Source organism: Carassius auratus, unplaced genomic scaffold (genome assembly GCF_003368295.1).
Source record: "Carassius auratus strain Wakin unplaced genomic scaffold, ASM336829v1 scaf_tig00214186, whole genome shotgun sequence".
Classification (NCBI taxonomy): Eukaryota; Metazoa; Chordata; class Actinopteri; order Cypriniformes; family Cyprinidae; genus Carassius; species Carassius auratus.
The window spans coordinates 866,652-886,282 of record NW_020527548.1 but is presented as its reverse complement, the minus strand read 5'-3'; the positions used below and the strand labels follow the sequence as shown (position 1 = coordinate 886,282).

The following is a 19,631-nucleotide window of genomic DNA, read 5'->3' as shown; positions in this document are numbered from 1 at the left end:
CGCTCTGAGAGTAAATGTTGAAATAATGATCTCATCTGAGGGATTCCCAGTGACTGTCACAGTGCAGAAAGCACCTTAGGCTCTTACCACATGCTAGTTAGTTTGCAAACACAGGTGGGGTGTGTATCTGTCAAGGCATCACCAATGCTTCTTATTGTACGTGTGGGTAAAGCAGGTGTTTTCCAGGATCAGTGGCAATACAGAAGTAACATTTGCAAGCTGAGGGGAATGTTTGATGGATTAAAGTCCCTTGTTTAGGGACTTTACTGTTGGTGATGGTGAAAAGTCCTGGCTTAAAGGGAGAGTTCAACAAAAGACTTTAGATTCGAGAACACATATTCATTTTTAATACAGAGTTTTCCCTCAATAAACTCCTAATTTGCTGCTTATTACTATTTATATTTATACTATTTTTTATATATATAAACAGCCATATTCAAGTAATAAGCATGCTAATAAGCAACTAGTTATTCGTGAATAGTGTTATAATCCATAGTGTTATAATCTAGTGCTATAATCATAACAAAATGTAAAGAAAAATATGAATTGCGTGAGTGTTTGTGTGTGTGTGAGAGAGAGAAGAGAGAATAATAATTTACTTGCCCTAATTGCTTTCCTATCTTATCCTATATGACTTTGTTCTGGGGAGAACAAAACTATTTAGAAATATGTTTTTTGTTTCTGTATTTGAAACAAACTGGTAAAAAAGGGGGATGCACTGTTAGTCGCTTTGGATAAAAGTGTCAGATAAATGCATAAATGTAAGTGAAACATTAAATCCCATTGACTTTGTGTTGTATTGTGACTCTTTGTGTGCTAATTTGGTAAAAAAAAAAAAAATGTAACTGCATCAAAAACTGGAGTGTGATGAGCCACACGTATGTTTGTTTCCAGACCAGATAGTTTATTATTTTGACCTGCTAGTCAGTCCTTATACGAAACATCTATAAAAATGTCCCAGAGCTGAGTGACATTTTAGCCTTTTGACCCTCCAGCATACTAAAGCTCAAAGCTAAAGTCACGATTATTTTCTTGCCTTCATCTTTGCCTGAGTTGAACATCTGTCTCATAAAAACCGATGCCATATGCTGCCATTGTCTCCGGAGATTCTTATCTTGTCTTACTGATCAAGGACGGCGTCCAGATTAAAGCAGCAGACGTTTTAGATAATTGCAGAGTGCGTTTAATGAGCTGAAAGTCACCTCTGATGTGGAAACACCCGAAAACCAGAAAATTCTGATAATGAAAAAAAAATCTAGTTGGCACCATTCTTTTGTAAAAACAGAAATTTTTACTGTTGGCAAAACGGTTTAGTCAGATTTCTCGGTTAATAGGAAGAAGAAAAAGGGATGTTTGTGTAAAGTTGACTATGTCTGAAACTGTATTGAGTGAGTAATTTGTAATAAATCGATTTATTAAGCAATACAATGTTACATCTCTCTTCTGGTTCTCTCTCTCTCTCCCTTCCCTCCCCTCATCCCAGCTTGTGATGCTCATCAGTTGCCTTCTGAATGGAGAACAATAGGGCCTTTGAGGATATAAATCTCACTCTGTGTTCAGGCATGAAATCTGGGCAACCACACAAAAAGGCCCATTGAGTGTTTTGAAGAGAAAAAAAATAAAAATAAGAAAAAGATAAGATGCCCCACGTTAAGTATAGCAGAAACCAGTCAACTGCCCATAGGCCATATCTTAGAGAGAAAGAGATATGCTATTAAGCATAAGAAATAGACAGAGTTTGGAGTGGGTCATGCACCTCCCCTTGATCGGGGGCGAAGTTTGCTCAGGGGACACTGGAGCAAAAACATGTGCTGACTTCTCTTCCAGACAGCTGAGTTTAAAGTTTAAAAGTGCACTGTCTCAAAGCTCTCGCCTCTCTCACCCAAAGGAGACCCTGAGTGCTGCTGAGTCATGGAGTCTTGCCCTTGGTCTTATACAAAATAACATAATCTATACAATTATCATGACTCGAATCGATCACATGCTAGAGCTCACATGCTCCTGAGAGCGTGCCGTTGTTTAGTCCATGTTTCTTGCATGACACACACAGACATGCTTTCTGTTATCTGCCTATCTATAGTTGTTTCCCTCACTGTGGATGGAATGATTCTCTCCACAATCTCTCCAAGATCAAAATGAAGAAATTGCTAATTCTGGATGCACAGAAAAACAATGCCTATTACTTTAAAGTTAAAGGTATTCTAAAAGCCCATTCATTAGATTATAGTTTCACAGTTCTTCCTTGTCTCGTGACTCCCAAGTGTGAGAATGAGTTTAGATGTTTCAGTAGCACCTCAGAATGAAACTATAGATGTTAAAACTGTTCAAGTTTGATTCATTTCTATGACACATTTGATCTTTGATCTCAGACAACTTTTGTCATCTCTCAAGAATATCACATTTCAGTGATTCAACGATTTTTCCAATAAATGAATAAAATGCACAATTTACGTTTTTTATGCATTGCATATATCAAAAGTGAGAGTAAAGACATATTTAAAGTTAAAAAATATATATATATATAGATAGATAGATAGATAGATAGATAGATAGATAGATAGATAGATAGATATGTATATATATTAAAATAAATGCAGTTAAAACTTTATTGTATGAAAACTGTAGACAAGAGTAATGATGCTGAAAATTCAAATAGAAAACAGTTATTTTTAATTGCAATCATAATTCACATTACTGTGCTTTTGATCAAATAAATGTAGCCTTGGAGGAGCATAAAATACTTCCTTCCTTCAAAAACATCAAAAAATCTTTCTGATCCCACATTTTTGAATGTAGATTCATTGCTGTTTAATATTATGTATTGCTCTATTTGTGCATATAAATTAAAAGAAGTAATACCAGTATGGGATAACATCCCATGATTATTTAGTTATAACATGGCACGTGTAACAAAAGGCTGATGAATGCTGAGATATTTCCACTGAGATGGGCAGCACATCAGCTCAGAAGCCTGTTAAAGGCACCAAGGGGGATCTGGGAAACTCAGAGGAATGTGAACTCTGCTCACTTGACCTAAAGGTCACAGTGGTGACCATTGAGCCTAAAAAAAAACCCTGCTATGGTTGGGAACAATTCTATGAGACTTGAATGTGTCATTTATCCTTTCCTTGGCAAATTTCCCCCAGTGTCCCCTGAACTGGATTCTGTAAAGTCAGCATCTAGAGTCAGTTGAGTCCATGATGCTGTAGGGCAATCAACCCCCACATTTAGGCTACACCATCACCATCCTCCTCTCTCGCTCCCTGCTGTGGTCAAAACAGTCACAGGGCTCAATGGTGACTGAAAACCAGTTCTCACCTGCCCTGCCCTGCCCTGCACAGCCTGATGGGCCTATTATTGGCATAACAACACACCCATTGACATTCATATGCAATATGTTGCTCCTGCAGGAGCTGGCCATGCATTTACATTTATGCATTTAGACGCTTTTATCCAAAGCGACTTACAGTGCATTCAGTCTATACATATTTTTACCAGTAGCTATGTGTGTTGTGTGGAAGGTGTGAACTGCAGGTGTCACTGTCGATTTACCATTTACTCTTCCCTCCAACTTTCAAATGATCTGGTGACAATATTGGCCTTTCAGCCATTAGGAAAGGGGAAAGCAAGAGTCTGACGCATGGATGATGAGGTGATGTGTCCTGACCCGTCATCAAGAAAATTAACCACACCACAAAAGCCCCCCCCACACACACACACACTCACACACTCCATCACACCCAACCCCCTGACTCTCTCCCTGGGGAAGAAGAAGAGAATGTTTCAATACATGAGCTTATTCAGTAGATTCTTTCATCTGACACACACAAAAACTGTATTCTGCCCCGTTCCCCCTCCCTGAGGTTCTGGACATTCTGAGAAAGTGGCGAGATGCAGATGCGGTGAAACATTCTTCATGAGCGTTTACATGCCTCACATTCCACCACAAACAGTTTAGACTTTATGCCATTTACAAGGCCAAAGAGAAATTATGAAAGAAAAAAAAAAACAACAACAAGGAAATGTGAATGGAGGAGAAAGAGAATGTAAAAAAAAATGGATAAAGATTTTTATGTTGTATAATACAGTATATTTCAGGGAATCCTTGGTGGCACGTTGAGAAGATCTGATCATCAATACAAACAGTGAGACCCAATAAAACAGCTTTTCTCAGCTGATGGATTCCAGCCTCAAAATGGGTCACAGGTCTGTTTCCATGCTAAATGCAAATCATAAAATGCACTAACTATAAAATTGTTTATAGATGAGGTCATAAAATAAATCGGCTTATCAACTGTTAAAAGGGAGGAGATGTCTCTATCTTTTCTTATTGCCAAAGGTCATGAGTCCAATCAAAGTTTTTGGTAGTCTGGTGCAAATTCATCTGTTACTTATTAATGTGACATGAAAACATTATTTGGTTCAGTATTTATTACATGTGTTGTAAATCACACTTTTGCTGTTGTTTATTCACATTTATGCTTTGTCATGTAATGCAGTTCATTGTAAAAAAACAAAACAAAACAAAAACAAAAAACAATACATTTAAACATTTCAAGCAAAAAATATTTTTCATACACATTGATTTCTAATTCAACACTGGAATGAGCTGCTGTATTGCAACCACAGGTATAAATGATGTGTTCATATTAATATTATACAGAATAGAAATTATTAATGAAAAAAAAAACAGAATGTAAAAGATAGCTTACAGTGTAAATCTAAACAGTTAATTCTGTTCTGAAGTAAACACTGCATTCACTATTGACCATGAACAGTTTAATGACGCATTCAGGTTGTTTATCAGAGAAGTGGGTGAAAGTATGCACTGCTATTGATCATTAAATGGTAGGCTAGTGTCGTCTTCGAAGACAGTCACTCGAGTATAATGAACTACAGGCATATTCACCAGTCCTCAATGCTTTAGTTTTAGAGTGTAGTTCAATGGGTTCAGTTAAACTGAAACCCCATTGCTTTCAGTAACCAGACAATTCAACAAGTCACCCCGTCGGGTCCATCTTCTTTCCAGTCTGGTGCCATTTTTTAATTCTTTGGACATAATGCGAAGTCAAAAGAGGTGGGACTTAGGCTGTAAAATAAGTGGGCGGGGCCGAGTTTCAGATTGGTTGTCGTTACTGAGGCACGCCCATGGGCGGGGCTTTGGTTATCTTGAAGCGCTGTACACCAGGACTGGTAATAGTAGGTCGCCCTCGACGATCACGGCTGGAAGGCAGGAGTGGATCATCTCGAGGTTTCCTTATTGAAGGGAAAAAAAATAAATCACGCTTTCCTTGCGCCTTTGGATGCACGCTACGCCCGTTGTTCTGGATTAATTTTTCCCCCCCACCTTCCTGAATTTCAGTTCTTTTTAATTTACTTTAAAACCACATTAAGCATAATGGGATCCCAGGCATCAAAGGGAGGAGTGGCTGTGGAGGGGAAAGCCGCCGATGCTGACCCGGCTGCCGTCAAGACTAACGGACAGGTAATTCATCTCCATCTGCGACACACCCACATCTGACCAACAAGTGCTTCAGCGAGAGTTGCGATTTAACCATCGCTCCGAGTGCGGTGAAAAGAGTGAAAGCGGTGATTTGTAGTGAAAAAGAAGGAAATATTAGTTTGCCATTCATGCATGCTCTTATTTATTATTTCATGTCTCGTGGCACGCTGGAAAACCTAATGATTTCATTACGCAATTTACATTGGGGCTGACCAGACACGGTTTTCTGTCTCGGGCTGAAAAATGGATGCTTTTTTCATGCTTGTTCACGATTTATTTTGGTTTAAGTCTGTTTCTAGCGCTCGGAGACGGTCGGTGTTGTTGCCATGAGATCTCCATTTAATGCCCGTGTAGGAGGATGCTGCACGTATTCACTATGCATGGGTTAACAGCAGGGGGTTGCGATCAATTTGGGAAATTCTGTTGTAATTGGTATTTGAGAATAAAGTGTCGTGTTTTAAAATCATTTCCCTTTTTTCTTTATATTTATTATAGTATTTTATATTAAAATGGATACATATATCATTTTATGTTTTGTTTGTTATTTATTTATTATGATTTTTGTTCCTGTTTTCTTTACATTCTAAATTATATTATATCGGATTGTGCTTTTTTTTCTGTGAATCTTGTGGAGTCTTAATTTGCAGACGCTCGGGCTTTAAAGTCTAGACACTCAGACGAGAGTCCACATTTTTTTCAAGCTTTTGGGGTTATATGTGACAAAACCCCATTCTTATCAATGAGTGTACTTATATTTCAAGTCACTTTTTTAATTCGACGTTTGTAGTCATTCCATCGTCGATGAGTAAATAGTGAATGAAGCTCAATGAAATTTTTTCGATCTCAGTCTTTTGTTCCAAAGCTGCCGTCTGTCTCGGTCGGCATTGTGTGAGTTGTGTGTGTTTCTACCGCCCTCGCTCGGCGGTGCGCGCTACTGCAAGGCGTCACCTCGAAGACATGCATTATTTACGTGACGAGTCACTGATGTGTCCGTCGACGATTCAAGGAATGCCCTGCTACGTATATAGTAGACCTATAGTAAATATTGATCTATATTGGTTTGTGCTGCATTATTAAACTGACAATTTCATTTTCTTTTCTCAGGAGAATGGCCACGTTAAGACCAATGGTGACGTCTCTGCCAAGGCAGAGGGAGACGCCGCCACCACCAACGGTTCTGCGGAGGCAGCCAAGGAATCTGAGGCTGGAGCCGGTGATGCCATCGAGCCAGCACCTGCTGCTGAGGGAGATGCTGCCAAACCTGAGGGCGAGGCCACCAAGGAGACCCCCAAAAAGAAGAAGAAGAAGTTCTCCCTGAAGAACTCCTTCAAATTCAAGGGCATCTCGCTGAAGAAGAACAAGAAGAGCGCCGAGGTGAAGGAAGAGGCCGCCGCTGATGCCGCTCCGGTCGCCGAAGAGAAGCCCGAGGAGAATGGGGCGGCCGCTGAGGAGAAGAAAGAGGAGGAGGCCAAGGCTGAGGAGACACCCGCCCCTGCAGAGACCCCCAAGGCCGAGGAACCCGCTGCCAAGGCTGAGGAACCGGCTGCCCCCAAGGAAGAGGCTGCTGCACCTGCTGCAGAGCCCACAAAACCAACAGAGGAGACCGGCTCAACACCCGCACCATCCGAACAGAAGGAGTGATTGTACTTCACAAAGGACTTTGTGAACTGTTTTTCCAAGAAAAAATATATATTTATATATATGTGTATATGTATACATATGTATATATACATGGATATATGTATATGTATATATACACATGTATGTGAAAAAAAAAGACTCCTCGTGCCACTTTCTTCAAGATTAACAACAAATGACAGACTAGATTCACTAGTTCACTTCCCTGATAATGGCTCAAAGATGTGGAATTCCGAGCGAAGGCCGAAACCTCTTGGAAGCGGGATGTCAACGCAATAGTGAGTTGAGGATGGGATCAAGGAGGAGCATCTTTCAAGCCCACCACAGAATAGATGCAACCTTACCAATGAATTGTGCAAGATCAACATCACCACATATAATGACTGTTAAAAAAAAGGAAATCGAAAAAGACTTGCCAACTTTCTACATTCCTATATTTTAACCCAAATTTAAGTATTTTGTGGTGTATAGAGAACCATTTTCAATATCCAGAAGGCTTTGTCTCATTTGTTTGAAATCGCATTTTAATTTTCATCTTGGCTTAAAAAAAAAAAAAATACAAAACAAAACAAAATAAAAACACATTTGAGCTTGCTATGTTCACATTTGAAGTTTTAAAAGAAGCAGAATTGTTATGTGTTAAATGTGAGCCTTGATCTGCTTTTTGGTCTCTGTAAATACATTTGACCAATTTTGTTCTTTATTTTGCTAATGTTTAAAGATGTTACTGGTTTTATTGTAAAGTTGATAATGGTAAATAAATGTTGGTTACCTACAGATACGCACTTTGTGTTTGTCCTTCTTCACAGTGGCTGCTTTCCAAGGTAAAGTCCCCCAGAATTCAATTAAATTCAAGTTTATTTGTATAACGCTTTTCACGATTCAAATCACTGCAAAGCAGCTTTACAGAAAATTATGTTTTTAGAATATATTTAGTTGTAGCTTGTTAGTGGTGATTATCTCAGTTAATGTACATTTTGCACAAAATGTACGGAAAAATCAAACAGATGTAATCTGTTGTAATCAAAAAGATGTAATCAAACAGATGATGAACACTATTAACAACAATTATTATATGTTGCAATCAAACTTATAGCAAAATTTGGTAGTTCTGTATGTGGTTTCAGGGTTGGCATCATCTGAGGTCCTCTGAGGGGTTTGCATCATCTCTTCTCAGGTGTTCTGGATCCAGACTGAAGCTTGCGTAAATCCTAGATATAATGGGATGTAAAACCCACGGCAGAAACAGAGAAACAAATAGAGACATGATTAGAGTAGCTGCTGTTCCAACAAGGCAAAATATTTTTTTAAAAACCCAAGCTAAAGAATAATAATGTGCATCTGAATAGATATAACTGCAGTTCAGGTTATGAGATGCATTATTTGAATGCCTGGCTAATATAAATTCAATCAGAGAGAGTGTGTCTGAACCCTGAACGCTATCAGAAGGCTATTCCAAAGTTTGGGAGCCAAATGCAAAAAAGCTCTACCTCCTTTAGAGAACTTTGCTATCCTAGATACCAGAAGTCCAGAGTATTTTGTAAATGATAAGGAACTTAATAGTTAGCCAGTGCAGAGACTGTAAAATTGAGGTAATATGTTTAGATTTTCTTGACTTGGTAAGGACTCTAGCCACTGCATTTTGGACTAACTGTGGCTTGTTTTTTGAAGATGCAGGACAACAACCTAGCAGTGCATTACAGCAGTCCAGTCTAGAGGTCATGAATGCATGAACAGGCCTTTCTGCATCAGAAACACGTAACATGTTTTGTAGCATGGCAATGTTTCAAAGATGGAATAATGCTGTTTTTGTTACATGGGAAATACGATTTTTTTGGACAAGTAATATCTGTTTAATCCAAATTTAATTGAAAATAATTTTTTCATCCAATCTTTTACATTTTTTATACACTGTTAGCTTAGATAATTTAGAAGTTTCATCTGGTCTTGTTAAGATATATAGTTGAGTATCATCAGTATAACAGTGGAAACTAATCCCATATCTTCTAATAATATTACTAAGGGGCAACTGTATATTGAAAATAGAAGAGGACCTAGGACAGATCCATGTGGCGCTCTATACTTTACTGGTGATAAATTAGATGACTCCACGTTTAAGTAAACAAAATGGTAGCGATCGGACCATCTTAGAGCCTGCCCTTGAATATCTGTAGTTTTGTGATCGATCTATGAGTATTTCATGATCTATGGTGTCGAACGCAGCACTAAGATCAAGTAAAACTAGCAATGAGATCCAACCTGGTCTGACAAAAGAAGCAAGTCATTTATAATTTTAACAAGTGCAGTTGGTGTGGTGGGGCATGAAACCTAACTGAAATTCTTCATAGAGATAAACATGTTGGTTTCAATGCATTGATAAGTTTGTTTAGCTCTTCCTGTCCTATAGTTATCAAGCACTGTTATAAGTGTGATGAATAGATATAAATTACAAGAGGCTGCAGATTCTACATTTGTTTTTGTATTTTTGGGTATACAGAGCAGTTGAGATAAATCAGGCAGGTTATTTGTGAATCTATCTTTAGTGGTTGGAACAATAGTTCTTCCTGGATGATTACGCAGAGCCATATAGTTAATAACAGTAATATGCAGCATGTACCATACAAGGAAACAGTCAGTAACATCATCACTTTGAGGTATGAGATCTATATCATTAAGATTGATTCCATGTGATATAATTAAATCTAGAGTATGATTTTGACGATGAGTTGGCCCGGTGACGTTTTGGTCGACTCCAAAAGAGTTTATTAGGTAATCAAACACAAGTCCTAATACATCATTTGGATTATGTGAGTGATAAAATCTCAGACAATTAGCGCTTTGACAGTAACCAATAGGTCTGAGAGGAAATCTGCAAATTCTTTTAGGAAATCTGTGTAGGTCGATAGTCTATACACAGTAGCCAGAGCAAGAGATACAATAGATATCTTTTGCATATCTGACAGTGTAACATTAAGCAGAAGTATGTGGAATGAGTTAAACCTGTATCCTGTTTTCTTGGTAACATTGAGATAAGCTCATGCTAATAACAATAGCATGGTGGAGGCTAATTTAGACCAATAGGCCTATATTCATTTGGTTTTAGCCAGGTTTCAGTCAAGCAGAGTACATCAAAACTATTGTCTGTGATAATTTAATTTACAATAACTACTTTGGGCGTGAGTGATCTAATGTTTAGAAGCCCAAACTTCGAAAGTTGTTTTTGTTCATTTATTTGAGAATTGGCATACTAGTCATATGGACTGTAACATCTTAGAGATGTCGTCTGACAGGAGTTCTGCTCCGATGCTGCTGGGGTGCAGGCCATCAGCACGAAAAAGCCTAGGACGCTCCCAGAAAAGATTCCAATTATTAATAAAGAGCAGTTTCTGTTTTTTTACACAATGACAATAACCATTCATTTAAAGCAAAAAGTCTACTGCACCTTTCATGTCCGCATCAATACGTGGGGAGTGATCCTGATACAATGATCGTCGCTGCGGGCGTCTCGATTAGGCTCCTGAAGTCCCTCTTCAGCGTCTCCGTCTGCCGCAGCTTAGTGTCGTTAACCCCGGCATGAAGTACGACCGCTCTGGGGCTCTCGTCGGCCTTCAGGATCGTCAGTATCTGCACAGAAACATTGAGAACATGAGCACCAGGGAAACAGTGAGTGTGCACTTTACCTTCAGCAAACCTAGCATGGACGTGTCGGACGATGGAGTCTCCGATGAGCACAGCATTGTATTCTGTCTCACGGAGGGGAGCAAAGTGGTTTCGGATGGAGATCTCGAAGACTGTAGGCGGCAGAGGGGGAGAGGTCTGCGCCCGGGGCCTGGCTTGCGTCTTCCGCTGCTGGTGCACCCAGGGTCAGTGGTGTCCCGGCGCCAGAAAGAAGGACATCTGGGAAGATTGTATCCTGGAGTAGAGGTGGTGGGAGAGTCAGCAGCGTGCTGTATACTTACCCCGCTCTTATGAGCATCAGCCCGGGAGGTTTCCAGCGTGGCTCTCCACTCTCTCAGCTGGGCCTGTCTCACCTCCAGATCACCTCCACTGATCTGCTTCTCCACGGCCTCCAGCGGCCTCTCAAACGTGTCCTCATCTGCACTCAAAGGTAGACACACACCAGCCATTAATGCATGTAGTGAGTAAAACAATGGTAATGCGTGTGAATAGAGTATTATTAATTTGAGTGAGATTAGCGACAACCACGCTGATGATGCTAATGGGCTAATAGTGGCTTGAGAAATCAAAATAAATCCAGTGATAACCAGGCACTTTTGTTGTAGAATATGAGGGGATATATTCACACGTTATAGAAATGAAAATGATGGTGTATAAAATTGATTTTAAGATAAAAAATAAATAAATGATGAATTAGCTTGACAGAGCTCAAACTCAAAACACAGGACAGCAACAAACAGGAAGTGACATCAATTTTGTATTTATTAATATGTTTAGAACATATTAATGTTTTTGCACGTCACTCATAAGCCACTTCACCTACATTGATATATGTAAAAAGAATCCATTTGGGAAAAAATAAAACATCCTATTCGTACTATATGGCAGAGACATGCAACAAACCACGCTGAAATCTAATCAGTAATGTAATGTGTTTACATACAGTATAGTGTATATAATATACATTCTAATATTATATCCACTGAAATTTACTTGCCTTCAAATAAAAATAACGTAATATAAGACTGGGGTACCAAAGGAAATGCTCATTTCCGCTCAGAAATATCTAATAATCAATAGTCTCTTTCTATTTTATTACATGCTTATGCTTCACATTTCATCGATTTTGCTTGTTTATTAATGATGTCCAAATTAGTTGTATGAATTACATTGCATTTTTCTTTCAAAAAAAAAAAAATCCTTTAGATTTTTTAGGAAGGTATGGAAGCATCTGGTGATGGACTGATTAATATACGAAAATAGGCATGTAAATTAATGAGTTAATTGCTTTACTGTACTTTTAATTGTTTTTTTCTGTCTGTGTCTGGATGGTAAGGGCTCAAATATAAACATATGGCTCCATCATGTGTTGAATTGAAGTCCTACAGTCACACTTGCAACATTTTCCAGTTTCACATGAGCAGCACAAGTGCAAATGTTTAGGAATATTTAATGCACATTGTCTTGGGTTTCTGTTTGTTTTATTGCATCTCTATTCTGACAAACACTTTTGTCATGTGTATTGAGCCAACATTACTGGGTTAAAACAATTAACCCTCTCTCCTTACTTTTTGGCACTTTTTTCTTAATGAGGTTTATGCATTCATCATCTGGCAGAATTCACTCTAAAATAATTTAATTATATAAATGGAAATATATCTGATAGTGCTGATATGTCTGTTCAAATTCAAATTAAAATATATATATATAACACCTTTTAGAGTTGCTTTTAATATGATTTATGTTGGATGATATTGGTTTTATTATATTACTTTTGTTATTTTTATGTGCTTGTTATATGTGTTTATTCATATCTTTGTGTCTGAGTACCTTGAGAAGTGCAATATAAATTAACTGTATTTTCATTATTTAAAATTCAGTTGATTTCAGATTATACCAAAACAATAACTTTGATAGATAACCTAAGATGTATAAATATACCTGATTTATTGTTTTTAGGCTAACTTTTATTCCCTCTAAAGCAGTTATAATCTACTAATTTACTTAAAATCAAAAGCAAAGTATATTCCTACTACAGAAAAAAAGAAAAAAAAAAGTCATATCTAATCAACCTTTAGCAGTCAATTAATTATTTAACCCTGTATTTCTATGTTTGGAAGGCTTTTGTCTTTTAAACACATTACAATTTACAGAATCAGTTAAATCGGCTATTTTTAGTTTTGTGATTTGGTATTGTATTCTGTTAAAAAAAAATAATCACAAATGCACTTTTGTGATAACTTTTAGACCGTTTATACTAGGTCTGACACACATGGATGGTATTTGTAATGTAATTTGTAAAAATATAAACCATATAAATGCAATCCATGCTTCTGATTTTTGGGACAAAAGGACCATTCATTCAATTAGAATGTATTATATTAAATTACTAAAATGGTATTTAGCTAGAAATGCTATGCCATCAAAATATCCAGTTACTTTAATCAATTAATAAGTCTTGAAAAACAAAATGTAAAAACCTATTTTTCAAACTTAGTTAATAGTGATATTGACATCCAGCTAAACAAATGAAATATAAAATATTTTTAGTGTTCAAGTGGTTTATATTGGTTGTTTTAATTAAATTTAATTTAACATGTTTCATAGCTTGGCAATATTTCTAAGATGGAAGGATAAATAAAAAAAAAATAATAATAAAGTTTAATTTATTCAATCAAATGTTCAATTGTTATTAATTAATTGTGATATTTTCATCAAAACATAAAACCACTGCTGTTCTTTTATTATTTATGGGAAACCCTGGAGAAAACACACACACACACACATATATATATATATGTATATATATATATATATATATATATATATATATATATATATATATATATATATATATATATATATATATATACATACATACATACATACATACACACACACACACACACATTATTTCTCTCTTTTATAACAATAATCCTATTCCAATATATAAACAAGTAAGGTCAAAAATAATATAGCCTGAAGTAATCCAAAAGTAGAGTCTAGATTACATCAGTGACTATAGTTTTCATCACGTAGTAATCAGTAACAGTACAGAGCAGAGCACTGCTGACAGTGGGAGATCTTTTCTATCAGTTATTATCATTGTTGAGGAAAAACACTTTGAGGAGGCAACTTACATTCGTAATTTCTGTTCATGAGTTAATGACAAGGTAATAAAAATCAGAAGTAACCTATCAGAAGTGATTTTTTTATTCTCGGTCTATATGTTTATATGTCTATAGGTCTATATGACGTTTAAACAGCTGTGAAGTAAATAGAACTAAACCTAAATACTTGATTACAATGATTGGCGGAGACGCGCAGTAGCAACGCCCTCTTTGATGGAATCTGAACTGTGATTGGCTGAAAGCTCACCGAGACAAGTTGCTATTGAACTTCCTCAGTGCGCCGAAAGCCTGACAGGCGCAGGCTGTAATTGGAGGGTAAAATGGCGCTGAGTTCTCAAGGAACAAAGAAGAAAGTTTGCTATTATTATGACGGTAAGAATGGTATTTTTACCGGCGTTATATCGAGCTGTTATTGCCAGAGAAATGAAACGCAGGGTCTGTTTTGGATAAATTCTGCACCACGCTTAAGTTCCTGAGTGCAGCCTAATTGTTAGCCGCACGGCGCTAATGCTAGTGTTAGCTTAGCGTGCTAGCAGCTCTTCATCCTGTTGTTCTTCTTATTCACTGTTAGCATCAAGAACACAGCATGGAATTCACACACTTTTTTTAATATATATTTTTTTGCAAGTGCAGTATATCTGCGTACACTTAACCGCGAGTGTTCTTTATTTCCCACATGTAACATATATAAAATTAGCTTCACATTTTGGACCGTAAGAGTTGGGATAAATTGAGCTCGCGCTGTTGTTCATGTGTTCAGTGTTCGCAGAAGTAACTCATCACTCCGAGCGTGTCTGAATGATGCTCTGCTTCATAGCGCGGGCTGTTTTGTCTTTCCCCCTGCTTTTTGCACGTATCTGCCCTTATAATCACGTTTGAACAGCATGTTGTGGATATTAATGATCAGTTCGAACCGTGCATCTGGCTTCGTGTCTAACTCCAGGCCTGTTGGAAAAAAAATTATTGATCCGTAAACTAAGCAATAATTCAGTTTTTTTTAAAACAGCATAGTTTTATATGTCTTATAGTTCTTGTTTTATAATATTCTGTTAAACTTAATATCTTTTTAATCTATCAATAATGATTGTTTTCCTTCTTTCCCAGGGGATGTTGGCAATTACTACTATGGCCAGGGTCATCCCATGAAGCCCCACAGAATCCGCATGACCCACAACCTCCTGCTCAACTATGGGCTGTATAGGAAAATGGAAATTTACGTAAGGGAAATTAATCATTGTTTTGTATTATTTGTTTATTCATCTAATCCAATTTCTTCACTTGTTTGCATGTTTAGCGGCCTCATAAAGCCAATGCTGAAGAAATGACCAAGTATCACAGTGACGATTACATCAAGTTCCTCTTTTCCATCCGCCCAGACAACATGTCTGAGTACAGCAAGCAGATGCAGAGATGTAAGTTTTTTTTATCTATATGTTCAAATATGAGGTCTTAAAAAAAATTGAGTGCATTAAAATTGATTTGTGATGCAAGTTGCTTTACTCTGGACCGTCAGCATGTTTTATTGTCTATGCAGTTAACGTAGGGGAGGACTGTCCTGTCTTTGATGGCTTATTTGAGTTCTGTCAGCTTTCAACTGGTGGATCTGTTGGTAAGTGTATTTAATGAAGATTACATAATCTTTTTTATGGTTTGTACAGTTAAGTGTTTCTTTTTTTCTAATTGTATATCCTAATAATTTCCAGCTGGGGCTGTGAAACTCAACAAACAGCAGACAGACATTGCCATTAACTGGGCAGGAGGCCTTCATCATGCCAAGAAATCTGAGGCGTCTGGTTTCTGCTACGTCAATGACATCGTTCTGGCCATTCTGGAGCTGCTCAAGTATGCCCTTTAACTAAAAACTGAAACCCACACTACAGATAGCAATACCTTTATTCATTTGTTGTTATTTATACACGCACAACCAGTCAAAATTCTGGTTATTGTTTTTGAAATGAATCTCTTATGCTCACCAGTGCTACATCTTACTTATTTAATCAAAAATGCAGTAAAACCGGAACATTCTAATAAAATTTTATTTATTTTAAACTTTTTAACAGTTTTCGCTGCTTTTATTCATTCATTCCAAGTTTTCTGACTGTAGTGTGTCATGGTTTCCACAAAATATTAAGCAGCATAATCATTATTCAATATTAATAGGAAGTAATTCACTATAAAGACCATTACAACCTAGTAATTATTGAAGCTTTTTACCGGGAATGTCTATTAAAGAAACATCTGTGATTACTTTAGAACAAAAAAACATTTTAACCAAAGGCCTCAAATCTTTTTAGGTACCATCAAAGAGTGCTTTACATCGACATTGACATTCATCACGGCGATGGAGTGGAGGAAGCTTTCTACACAACAGACCGTGTCATGACCGTGTCCTTCCACAAGTACGGAGAGTATTTCCCTGGCACTGGAGACCTCCGAGTAAGTACTTGCAAGTTAAGTAAATACTTTTTTGGTGAAAAGAGAGCTTGACATTTGTTTGTTTTTTGCAGGATATTGGTGCAGGGAAGGGAAAGTACTATGCCGTCAACTACCCGCTCAGAGATGGTATTGATGATGAGTCATATGAAGCCATATTCAAACCTGTAAGTCTGTAAACTTAGCCATGTGTAAAATAATAATGATCTACACGGGTTTCTCAAATTGCAGTGATATTTGAGTCTTGAGAATCTCCTGTTTCTGAATGTCCTGCAGATCATGGCCAAAGTGATGGAGATGTACCAGCCCAGTGCTGTGGTGCTCCAGTGTGGTGCTGACTCTCTGTCTGGAGATCGGTTGGGCTGCTTTAACCTCACCATCAAAGGTAATGCACACAAACCACACAAGCATCTCCAAAGTGAGTGGGATTTGTGTCTAACCAAACCCTTGTGTGTTCCTCAGGTCATGCTAAGTGTGTGGAGTACATAAAGAGCTTTAACCTGCCCCTGCTCATGCTGGGAGGTGGAGGCTACACCATCAGGAACGTGGCCCGCTGCTGGACCTATGAGACGGCTGTAGCGCTGGACAGCACCATTCCCAATGGTGAGACACTCTGATTGTGTTCGATTATCACATGTTTTGTTCTCTCCGTGGTGAACCCCATTTAACTTGTTTCGTTCCATCAGAGCTCCCGTACAATGACTACTTTGAGTACTTTGGACCTGATTTCAAGCTTCACATCAGCCCCTCAAACATGACCAATCAGAATACAAATGACTATCTGGAAAAGATCAAGTAAGTGGTATGAAGGGCCAAACGTTTCATTCAGAATAACGAGAAACCATGTATGAATGTAAATTGGACTAAGTTTGTAAATATTGGATTTTATATTACAAAACAAAAGCGACCAATTTTTGCAAGGTATACATTGAAATGTTCTGTTTCTCTCCTCTAAGTATTTTGTATCTGTCTCCTCCCTCATTTTTGTTCTATTCAGGCAGCGTCTGTTTGAGAATCTGCGGATGTTGCCTCATGCCCCAGGGGTTCAGATGCAGGCGATCCCAGAGGATGCTGTTCAGGAAGACAGCGGAGATGAGGAGGAAGACCCTGACAAACGCATCTCCAGTGAGTGCCGCCTTTATTCACTTGTTGGCAGCTTTTTCTTTAATTGCATACTCCCAAACATTGAGACACCTTGACTAGTCATTGTGGACCAATAAGTTTAGTTTGAGATCTGAGTTCTGCAGAGCGTGACGGGTGTTTTTCTCATCTATAGTCCGTGCTCATGACAAGCGGATAGCCTGTGACGAGGAGTTCTCGGACTCTGAGGACGAAGGACAGGGCGGCCGGAGAAATGCAGCCAGTTACAAAAAGCCTAAGCGAGTGAAGACTGAAGAAGAGAAGGATGGAGAAGAGAAGAAAGGTGAGCCAACAGGTACAGATCGTTTCTTTCACTTCAGTAAGAACAACAGTTGAACTTCTGAAACTGCATTTTGCTGATTGTGTTCACAAATTGTATTAAAGCACTGTATTCTAGTTAAGAGACGTGAGATTGACACACTGTCAATTCCTCTCATTCAATAGCAGATGTTAAAGAAGAGGAGAAAGCTTCAGAGGAAAAAATGGACACAAAGGGGTGAGTTATGTCACATCATGGATTATGAAATATGTGCTCAGGTTTTCTGGCTGTATAAACCTCATTGTAAATTGCAGTTGTTTCTTTATTAATTTAATACTTTTTTTATTTTTTTTCATCAGAATTAAATTGATAGTTACTTTAAAAACTGTATAATGTTACATATCTTCAAATAAATGCTGTTCTTTTGAACTTATTCAAAGCATTTTATAAAAAAAAAAATCATGGTTTCCACAAATATTGAACTGTTTTTAATATTGATGATGACTCTTTCTTGAGCAGCAAATCAGCACTGAAGACTGTTGTAATGATGCTAAAAAAGTTTTGCCATCACAGGAATACATTATTTTAAAATATATAAAAATGTGTGTATATATAAAAATGTAAATATATGCATTTAGCAGGCACTTTTGTCCAAAAGCGACCAAAGCGTGCATTCAGGCTAACTTTTTTTTTTTTTTTAACCTAACGTGCTCCCTGGGAATCGAACCTACAACCTCCTTTTGTGCTACTTATGCAATTCTCTACCACTGAGAGAGAGATACAGACAAAATACTGTTTTTACTCTGTTCAAATAAATGTAGCTTGAGCAGACTTTCAAAACACCAAATCTCACCAACACCAAAGTTCTTAACCATACTGTATATCGCAGTATTTATAGTTTTTAATATTTGAATACAATTTATTCCATATTTTCTTGAATGTTCGTGACACTCCAACTATATGTATATATTTTTTTTATTTACAGGCCAAAAGAAGAATTAAAACCAGTCTGAGGAAAGGACATGTGGTCCTCACGGATGCATGAACTTGTCATACACTCTCATCTTGTCAAACGTCAAACCCACATTCACACGCTAGATGTTAGCTCTAGTCCTGAGCTAAGGACTGTAAATTATTTTGTAAAACTCGTTTTACTATTTGTAATCTAATGAAGCGGTATAAAAGTTTTTACATTTACAAGTGTGAAATGACAATTTATTTGACTTTTTTTTTTTTTTTTGAAACCATGTTTATTTGCCTCCCACCTTTAACCCTGAAGTTACTGTTTACCAACGTTAGCACCTGAAACAGGACCAGAGATAGCACATATCTTTTCTCTCCCATCACGGGAAGCGTTCCCCTTGGATTTGTTTTCAATCATGCATTGACACACTTATTGGCCGCTCCTATTTGGTTTTCTCTTCGGATGCTGTTTGTGTATGGTATCCTTTACCTCGTTTTTAAGCGTTAAATGTTTGTTTTTATTAAGATGTCTGTCTTGATGGCTCTGTATTGAACTTTCCCTTGGTTGGTGGGGCATGGCAAAGACTTGCTATATTGCTGTTAGATTCCAGATTCTTTTCTGTTGTGGTTACGCTAGCACGTCAGTCACACGGCTGACCAGATATAGCCGTTTGGAGTTCCAGAGTTCAGTGGTTGTGAAATGTCCTTATTATAACAATGACTTTGATAAATAAAGAAATAAAATGGTGACATTTTGTGGGTTTCATTAATCTTGCACAAACACAGTGTCTTCATGTTCACAGAATGTCTAGCAGTAAACTTATAGTATGTGTGATTATCACTGGTCGAATTAGGTTTATATTTGGAAGTGAAACACTGGTAACAC

General features: G+C 37.5%; 2 protein-coding genes across 5 annotated transcripts; both read left to right on the top strand.

Annotated features, from left to right (window-relative positions):
- The first annotated feature begins 5,181 nt into the window (after positions 1–5,181).
- marcksl1b (MARCKS-like 1b) lies at positions 5,182–7,922 on the top strand. Its single transcript, XM_026257038.1, has 2 exons — positions 5,182–5,485; positions 6,608–7,922. The coding sequence occupies exons 1-2, from the start codon at positions 5,399–5,401 to the stop codon at positions 7,142–7,144; spliced, it is 624 nt and encodes a 207-aa protein (XP_026112823.1). The 5' UTR covers positions 5,182–5,398; the 3' UTR covers positions 7,145–7,922.
- Positions 7,923–14,180: 6,258 nt separating this feature from the next.
- Positions 14,181–19,495, top strand: hdac1 (histone deacetylase 1). Of its 4 annotated transcripts, none has more exons than XM_026256981.1 (14): positions 14,181–14,322; positions 15,055–15,167; positions 15,245–15,362; positions 15,485–15,559; positions 15,654–15,792; positions 16,245–16,386; positions 16,458–16,550; positions 16,660–16,768; positions 16,846–16,986; positions 17,070–17,178; positions 17,381–17,508; positions 17,660–17,806; positions 17,971–18,019; positions 18,768–19,495. In XM_026256981.1, the coding sequence occupies exons 1-14, from the start codon at positions 14,271–14,273 to the stop codon at positions 18,793–18,795; spliced, it is 1,443 nt and encodes a 480-aa protein (XP_026112766.1). In that variant the 5' UTR covers positions 14,181–14,270; the 3' UTR covers positions 18,796–19,495. The 4 variants fall into 4 exon arrangements, with proteins under 4 accessions (XP_026112766.1, XP_026112765.1, XP_026112764.1 ...); XM_026256980.1 differs by having other exon boundaries at positions 17,968–18,019; XM_026256979.1 differs by having other exon boundaries at positions 17,660–17,818.
- Positions 19,496–19,631: the final 136 nt, after the last annotated feature.

What these genes read in the sequence shown, in the direction of transcription:
- marcksl1b (XM_026257038.1), top strand. Translation starts at nt 5,399, where the DNA reads ATGGGATCCCAGGCATCAAAGGGAGGAGTGGCTGTGGAGGGGAAAGCC. An exon ending in CCGTCAAGACTAACGGACAG is followed by an intron (nt 5,486 to 6,607) that starts GTAATTCATCTC and finishes TTCTTTTCTCAG; the next exon opens with GAGAATGGCCACGTTAAGAC.
- hdac1 (XM_026256978.1), top strand. Translation starts at nt 14,271, where the DNA reads ATGGCGCTGAGTTCTCAAGGAACAAAGAAGAAAGTTTGCTATTATTAT. An exon ending in ATAGGAAAATGGAAATTTAC is followed by an intron (nt 15,168 to 15,244) that starts GTAAGGGAAATT and finishes TTGCATGTTTAG; the next exon opens with CGGCCTCATAAAGCCAATGC. An exon ending in GGACAGCACCATTCCCAATG is followed by an intron (nt 16,987 to 17,069) that starts GTGAGACACTCT and finishes TCGTTCCATCAG; the next exon opens with AGCTCCCGTACAATGACTAC.